Source organism: Bombus terrestris, chromosome 6 (genome assembly GCF_910591885.1).
Source record: "Bombus terrestris chromosome 6, iyBomTerr1.2, whole genome shotgun sequence".
NCBI lineage: Eukaryota > Metazoa > Arthropoda > Insecta > Hymenoptera > Apidae > Bombus > Bombus terrestris.
Window position 1 is genome coordinate 22,602,151 of NC_063274.1, and position 9,509 is coordinate 22,611,659.

Sequence of the window (9,509 nt, forward strand, 5' to 3'; positions counted from 1 at the left end):
TGTGCCAAGTTTAAAAGCCATTTAATATTTATTTACCATATTCGTATAATACATACAAATGTTATTGCTACAATAAAATATTTTTCTTTTGACCTATAATCTTTCGTTTGATTTATAAATTATTCGCACATACATATATAATTTATTTTAAATACCTTTTATTTTACAAAACAAAGAATATTATCAGTTTTATAATGAGAACGTTTGTAATATCGAGACCGCATATTTGAAACGCAGTGTTGTTCTGTACAGTTTCGTTCAACCAGTTTAAATATAAGTCTACTCGGCAATATACGCCTGGCCAATTAGGACGAGCACAACCTTTTCCCCATGAAATTATTCCAACTTGCGTACCATTGCATAAAAGTGGACCACCGCTATCACCCTGAAATTTATTTCTTTTACGAAAAGGATATCTAGGTATAAAATAAATTTGAATTTAAATTGTTACAAACTTGACAAGCATCTCGTCCACCTTGTAATACGCCTGCGCATAAATGCAACTTACTATCTACTCCTGAAACTGGACATTTTTCCGGCGGAATCAAAGGTAATTGGACACTACGAAGGTAAGTACCGGACCCTCTCTAAATAAAATTATTTGGCTGTACTAGAATATTTGTTATTCCTTATTAATTTAATGAAATTTTTTATTAACCCGTTTCCTGTAAGCATTCAAGTTCAAGTTTAAAATCAGGTTTTTAAATTCAAATTCAAAATAAAAATCATCTTTCTAAATTGAAATGCGCTATCACAAATAAGTTAGAAGTTCTTCTATTCCAGTCGATTTATTATTCTCTGTCGAAGTTAGAATTATACCGTAGAGTCTATATTCAGAAACGAAATTCGGAATATGAACAATAGGAAAGAGTCATAGGAAGAAGGAAAGAACTATAAAATACAATACAATAAACAAAGTAAGTAGAAAAACACAAAATAGGATGAGAGCATATGTAGAAAAGAAAAGAAAATTGGAAGTAAACTTCATTTTTTTCTGTTCAAAGGATTAATGAAATTCAATTTTAGATTTCCACTGTACGATCTATATTTACTCTGTATTCTTTCATGTACTCTATTCTATATTCATGCTTCAAGCACTTGTGGATTTTCCACGCTTCATACAATGCAAGTTTAAACAGAATGTCTCTACGCTTGTCGATCAATAAAACAATTTTTGTAGATGACAGTAAATAATTATATGCGATTAACTACGTACATTGGATCCAGGAATGTGTCGTCCCCAGCCAGTCACAGTGCAGGGGTCGGTGTACCTTTGGAAAATGTCTGCGTCATAAGCAAGAGGAAGGGTGACGTATTTCACGTATGAGTTAATACGAAAGGGGTTCCGAAGCTGGATATAAAAATAAACACAACAGTAGAATGAAAATGATATTTCTCATAAATTTCATGTCTTTGTATTTTGTTTTATTTTTCCTTTTTCGTGTTGTTTTATTTCATTCTTTATTCTCTATTTTTTATATATTTTATGAACTACTACAGAGAGCTTACTGAAGTTAGATATAAAAGAGAATTTTGAAAACAGAGTAAGAAACTATTGATCTCATTTGGCTGATCTTCCTTTCATTCGTTCCTTTTTCTTTTCTTTTCTCTTAAATTTGTTTTATTTATCTTATATGTAATTATTATTGCATATAATTTACGTACGTATATATACACCAATTTACATAAAAGGATTTTATTATTGAAGATATATATGTATATATATATATATATGTCGGAGATGAAGGGGACACCGGGGCCTTCTAAGGATCTAAGGATAGAAACCGATAAAGATATGTTGACTATTCTAAGGATACAAAATAAATGAAGTTTTACTGACGATACTGTGTCTGAGGAAAGCTAAGGGTAGGTGTGTCTAAGGACACGGGACCATTGAATTTGTTGATGAAAATTTTGGTTAAGAAAGTGAGGACAGTAGACACCGCTTCCGATTGGATAATAATAAGATTGGTGGACCAGGAAGGGTTTTATCCGCCCCCGAGAGAAAGTTGCTAACGAAAGATACCGAACGAGAAAAACCAACTTTCCCGTGTTAACCCGTAGTAAACAATAAATGTAAAACTTAAACACTTAAAATAAAAGATACTTGTTTGGTCTGAAGGACCTTAACTATGAAAAATGCCAAGACCCATGGTGGGTCTTCAAGACTATTGAGAGTACGCGCCAAGGATGTGTAGACATCTGAGTACCATCTTGCCCGCGGTGTGAGGCCTGGTCTCTAATGTGGATTGACGTTACACATTTCCACAGTACATATTCAGTTAGCCTGAGGATCCGCTATAAATCTTAGGATTTAGTTAACTAAGGTTCTTTAAACGGACAAAAAGTCTTAGTCTTAGCAGCCCCTAAATCTATCACCAACTACGAGAAGATACGGGAAATCTTCTTTTCTCATGTACGACGCTTCCTGCTAGAAACTCTCTCAAGGGTGATTAGCATCCTTTTCTAACAACCAACATAGAAATTGACCAATCAACAGCAACGTTAATTTCCCTCACTTTCCGAACGAAGACTTTTCTCCACGAATCCAATGACCTCGTGCCCTTAGACGCACCCCATCATAGTTTTCCTCTGCAGCATCATCATGACGGAAAGTCATTCTCTCTCGTGAGGTCTCATTAGCGAGTTACATAGCGTCTTTACGCTCGGTGAATATTCTACGTTTAGTAATACTCGTACCGTAGACAAACAAGTTAAGTACAGCTTGGACTTTGGAAGAAAGCACATTTTGTTATCCCGTTGACTGCAGATTCGTTATTGAACCTAGGATCATTGTCATTAGCATTTCGAGTATCTAATTACCACGGTTGTCAAATTCTGTAATACTCATATTTGTACTAGTAAATGTCTTCTCTATTGCATAACAACAATGTCTAATCGAAGTGAAGATTCGTTTCACGCCCCTAACTCTAATCATAATGCGAACGGTTTGGCGTTAAGATTAGAGTTAGGGTTAAGGGCGTGAAACGAATCCCTATTGGCATTAGACGTGATCATTATGCAATAGAGGAGATATTTACTAGTGCAAATATGATTATGATAGAATTTGACAAGTAATCGCGATAATTAGATACTCGAGAAGCTAATGACAATGATCCTAGGCTCAATAACGAATCCGCGGTCAACGGGATGACGAACTCTACTCTTCTTTAGCGTCTAAGTTGTACTCAATGTTAATGCATGGAGCAATCACTATGTATAAGAATGACAGTTCAATCGTTGATGAGATCGTACAAGAGAGTGACTCTCTGTCACGGTGACGCTGTCGAGGAAAACTATGATGGGTGTGTCTAAGGGCACGAGATCATCGGATTCGCAGAGAAAAGTCTTCGTTCTAAGGGTGAGGGAAATTGACGTTACTGTTAATTGGTCAATTTCCATGTTGGTGGTTAGAGAAGAATGTTAGCCGTCCTTGGGGAAAGTTGCTAGCGGGAAGCGTCGTTCGTGGAAGGATAGATTTCTCTTATCTTCTCGTAGTTGGGACACAGACTATTTGTCTATTTGAAGGACTTTGTATAACTGAAATTTAATATTCGTAACGGGTCCTCGGCCAGCTAAACATGTACTGTGAAGATGCGTTGGCATCTGACAATCATCTTACTCGAAGAATAGAGTCTGCGTGTGGCGAGCCATGGGACAGAAATCGTTGAAATGTTTACCGTCGTGCCCCGTCCCAAGTATTTATTTTTAAGGAGAGCTATAGAGTTACTTCATGCCTTTGTTAGACAAAACGTTCATCCCTTGACCGCGGCTACGTTCGGCGACTGGTTGTCGCCTCGAGCCCAAGCTCACTATCATAAATCTCGAACAATCGGAGTGACATTTGTTTAATCTAAATTACGACATTAAGGTATTCCGGAGAATCCAAGGAGAGGTTCCGGTGTTCTACCATCTCCGACATATATATATATATATATATGAAAATGAAACAGTCAATTCTACAATTAGTCTAATCTAATCTACAATTACTAATCTACAATTAGTCGAAGATCTCGACTTGGATTCTTTATTCTTTCTTTTTATTCTTTTCATAGAATTTTCAGCCGCGTGTAAAATTTATATACATATAAATACATATATATTTCTGCAGCTAAAAGCCGAGAAAAGCACAAAACAAAATAAAACAAAAATCATCTGTAATAGCTCAAATTGTTTCCAAATTTTAACTTTATACTTTATTTTTTCTTTTCCTTCTAACCTTTTGCAATTTTTATATACGTATATGTATGTACAACATTCTACACCTTTGAATCGGTGAAGTTTTGTCGAAAAAGATGATTGCAAGATTGATCTTGAGCACGATCTTCAAGATTAATTTTTTTATTGCGTCGTATAATACCCATCGCGAGAAACAAAAGTCTGAAAGGAACCATTGGCTGTAAATGGACTTCATAGAAAATGATAAAAAAATGTTATTATTGCTGAAACCGATCTTAATTATGTAAATTTTACACATTTAGTAAAGCATGTAATCGATATTATCATTTGTTTGTTTGCTGATGCATATTGATATTACAATTATGCGAAAATCAAATGTTTCGATGCGTTTCGTACTTCTGACGAGTAAAATATAATATGAGAATGTAGAAAAGTCCAATTCTGATGTAATTCCCGGAGTATCCAGCGACGATAGTTTCTTCTACCAGCGCGGATGGGCAGTTTGCTGGTGAGTGCCGAAGCGTGCAGACGTGTGTCCAGTGCCCTGTGAAGTTCACAAAACAACACGTGACGCCCATCTGTTGAAAGCGAATCTAACAAACCTAGCCAAGTGTTCGCAAACGTGCTAGTCCAGTTTGCTGGTGAGTGCCGAAGCGTGCAGACGTGTGTCCAGTGCCCTGTGAAGTTCACAAAACTACACGTAATCCACGTACGCCCATCTGTCGAAAGCGAATCCAACAAACCTAGCTAGGTGTTCACACAGCCTCTCGACTAGTTTTTTCATATTGAATAACTAGCTCGATGATGGCCCAAACATCCCAAACAGGCTCTCCGGAGCTAAGTTATAACACCGCCGTTCTTCCTCCCCCGTGGCAAAGGGGCAATACATCTCTCTTTGCAAACGACCAGCACACGAAAAAACGCAAGCTGGAAACAATCAAGACAAATGTGAACAAGAGTCAAACTAAACCACCAGCTAGCCAAGTGACCACCTACAACAGGTTCTCAATACTTGAGACTACAGAAGACTCCATGAACACAACCGAAACGGTAAATAATCTACATACTCAAAGAATTCCCCCTCTCCCGCCAATATTCATTGCCGACATCATCGACATTCGAACAATGATAAAGTCCATCAGCAAAGAGGACTACAAGTTAAAAATTAATAATAACCACGTAAAAATTCTGCCGACCAACCCAGAGGCCTATAGAAAATTAACTAAGTTGCTAAAAACCTTGAATGCAAACTTCCACGCATATCAACTCAAACAAGAAAGACCTTTTCGAGTGGTACTACGCAACATCCACCATTCGGCTAACTTAAACGAACTGAAGTTCGAATTCCTAAAACTTAGCCATGAAGTAACAAACATCAGCAACATAAGACATAGAATCTCGAAAAACCCGCTATCCTTATTCTCCATCGACTTAAAACAAAATCTGATAACAAGCAAATTTATAACATAAATTGACTAATGAACTCAGTAGTAAAAATCGAATCTCCTTTAATAAAAAAAGAGATAGTACAATGTAAAAGGTGCCAAAGGTAACCGCAGTCACACGCAGAAAAACTGCAACCATAATTTCCGCTGCGTTAAATGTGCAGGTACACACACCACTGATCATTGCACTAAATCACCAGAAGCCCCAGTGAAGAGCATCCACTGTCAAGGAGACCATCCTGCGAACTATAAAGGTTGCACAGCCTACAAAACCTTGTACACAAACAAGTATCCTAAACCTGGAGCCAAAGAGATAACCAACCAAATACCCAGTCCTCAAAAATTCACTACTACTTCAATCTCCTATGCCCAAGTAGTACAAGGAAATCAAAATAACCCGAAAATCCTTAGGGACTATTCTCAAAATAGTGTTCTCAATCCACAAAACATAGACAACTTCTCTAGACTCGAAAAATTAATCGAAAAACAATTAGAACAAATTGATAACTTACTATCATTATTAACACTCATCATGGATAAATTAATACGTCCCGGCGCAAAATAAAACCAAGACGCATAGCTCTTTGGAATGCCAACGGTCTAGCTCAACACAAATTCGAACTAGAACTCTTCTTAAAACAACGGCAAATCGACGTAATGCCCATATCTGAAACTCACTTCACCGACAAAAATTATCTGAAAATAAACGGTTATAACTTCTATCATACCCAATATCCCAGTGGAAAGCCAGCATTAAGCATTACGAGCTTAAATCATTCCAGAAGGATTACCTCCAGGCTACAAACGTAGCGATAGAAGATTGCCATGGTACAATCACCACTTCAGCAGTATATTGTCCTCCTAGACACCTCATTTCTAAAGAAGACTTCTATAATTTCCTTGATGCTCTGGGCAATAGACTCACAGCTGGAGGAGACTATAACGCCAAACATACCCAATGGGGCAGCAGACTTATCACAGTAAGAGACAAAAATCTCTTGAATAGCATAAACACCAAAAATGTCAACTACCTCACCACATACGAACCCACATACTCGTCCACTGACACTAAGAAAATACCAGATTTACTCGACTTCTTTATAACTAAAAATATCTCGCCAAGATATGTCCAAATCAACTCCTCGGCGGAACTCTCTTCTGACCATTCCCCCGTTATAGCAACAATTAGCTCAACAATTATCGAAAATCCACCTAATGGCTTTATTAATCAATTCACCAACTGGCAGCTCTTTAGAGAAGTCTTTAGTCATTCAATATCAGTCTTAATTTCCCTAAAAACAAACGAAGATGTCGAAACAGCCACGGAAACTTAAACACGAACATAATAAACGCTATCCGCTCCTTCACAGCTACTAAGACTTCTATGAGCAAACATGAGTATCCCCATTACAAATTAAAAAAATCGCAGAAAAACGTAGACTTAGAAGAGTATGGCAGACCCACAGAACACCAGATGACAAACGCAAACTAAACAACGCAACTAGGAAGTTAACCAAGATCATCAAAAACTACAAAAATGACTGTTTTCAAAAATATCTCGCCAATTTGTCCCCTACAACTGACTCCAACTACTTACTATGGAAGGCTTCCAGGAAACTCACGCGTCCTCCGCAAATAATCCCTCCAATCCGCCGTCCGCAAGGTGGATGGGCGCATAGCCCTATAGAAAAAGCCAACCTGTTTGCTAATCACCTATCTAACGTATTTAAACCTCACTCCTCCAAAATTGCCGCGGAAGTAACGGAATACCTGCACTCTCCCTTCCAAATGTCTTCTCCTATTGAATCCTTCACTTCTGTAGAAGTACTAGAATTAATTCGTCGTCTAAATCCCAGGAAAGCATCGGGACATGACCAAACATGTAATAAAGCAATCAAGGAACTTCCCATAAAAGGGATTGGACTCATCACATCAATTTTTAACGCAATTCTTCGCCTTGAATACTATCCTAAGTCCTGGAAAATATCACTGATTACTCTCATCCCTAAACCCGGTAAACCAATACATTTTTTTTAATTTATTTATTTACATTCTCAATTTGTCCACTTGGACATTAGGATGAATTTTTTAGGGGTATTATTATCATGTGGGTGATTACCCCCAGCGGGGTACCATTCTCGCGTTTGCTAGGTTATATCCTTTGTGAGGTTTGCTGGGTGTTTCCTTTTTAGCCTTCTTTCCATATTTAAAGTGTTGATCGTTTCCGCTGCTAGCTGGTTTGGGTGTGTTCCTCTTCTTGCCTTGTATCTTTCAGCGTAGCTGCTGATTGCTTCTCTGACCGTTCGCATTCCCAGGTCCCTCCGTACGTCCTCATTTCTAACGTACCATGGTGCGTTTACTATCGTTCTAAGAATTTTAGCTTGAATTGCCTCTATTTTGTTTATATTGCTGCTCATTGCTGCTGTTCCCCATAGTGGTATTCCGTACGTCTAGATTGGTTTTATGATCGTTTTCTATATTTTTAATTTATTTTCTATGCTTAATTTGGATTTTTGACTTGTTAACCAATGCATTTGTCTCCTTGTCTATATTTTGTCTATTATTGATTTAGTATGCTGTTTCCATGTGAGTTGTGTATCTAAGTGGAGTCCTAGGTATTTGACTTGCTTTGTTTGTGTTATATGCGTGCCGTTCAAAAGGATGTTTGGTGCTATCTTTTTTCGTAGCGTGAATGTAATATGGTTGCATTTGTCTCGGATTGTGCTTGGTTGAATCTGCATATTCCACCATTTGGCGATGGGCGTTTGCGTTATCGCTTTCTCTTCTCTCTTGTCGCACTTTCACTGAAGCACTGTTTCGCGCGTTCGTTTAGCTCGACTGCTCAGGCAGAACTGAACCAATACATGAAACTAGCTCCAATCGCCCAATTAATCTTCTACCTACTTTGTCAAAGCTATTCGAGAAGATGCTAACAAATCGACTCCTTCCACTTCTAGAGGATTTGAAAACATTGCCAGATCATCAATTCGGTTTTTGGAAGCAACATTCTATAACAGAGCAAATCTATCGCATAACACATAATATCAGCCAAAGCCTAGAAAAGAAAAATATTGCTCAGCGGTATTCGTAGACATTCAACAGGCATTCGACAAAGTATGGCATGAACGGCTTCTATTCAAACTGAAGAAAATTCTACGTAAAGTCCTACGTAATCAATAGACAATTCATGGTTAAATACTTAGACGCCACAACCATAACATTTCAATAGAAGCCAAGGTAGTGTCCTCGGACGCCTGCTGTTCTCCATCTACACTGCCGATTTACCAACTTTAACAGAGATAACCATAGCGACATTTGCTGATGACAACGCTATTAGCATCCCACGCAAACCCGATAATTGCCCCTTTAAACCCCTCCACTTTATGGAAAAGTGGTTCCATAAATGGGGCTTCAAAATTAACGAAAATAGATCCACACATGTAACCTTCACGCTGCGAAAACAAAGCTGCCCTCGGGTGATCATTAACAATATAACAATTCCTAACAAGGATTCAGTCAGATATCTGGGCATGACTCTGGATAGGAGAATGACATGGAAACAACACATCATAGACAAATTGAAGCAACTCAAGGCTAAACTTAACAAATTCTACTGGTTCATTGGCCGACGTTCCAACTTAAGCACGCAGAGCAAAATTACGCTCTATAAGACCATGATAAAACTTGTCTGGACCTATGGAATCCAAATATGGGGAACAGCAAGTAATTCCAACATTGAAATATTTCAACGCTTCCAATCGAAAACACTAAGATCCCTAATAGATGCACCCTGGTATGTTACCAACGAAGCAATACATCGCAACCTCAAGATACCCACAGTCAAAGAAGAAATAATAAAATGTAGTAATAGATATATCATAAGAG

The 9,509-nt window shown here is 37.9% G+C and overlaps 1 protein-coding gene across 1 annotated transcript in view; it reads right to left on the reverse strand.

Moving 5' to 3' along the window:
• Positions 1-275: 275 nt before the first annotated feature.
• LOC100643386 overlaps positions 276-9,509 on the reverse strand; it is a 59,442-nt gene continuing 50,208 nt past the window's right edge. The window contains exon 6 of the mRNA XM_048406429.1: positions 276-385. Coding sequence (XP_048262386.1) covers positions 381-385 — 5 coding nt within the window. The 3' untranslated portion in view covers positions 276-380. The remainder of the gene's footprint in view (positions 386-9,509) is intronic.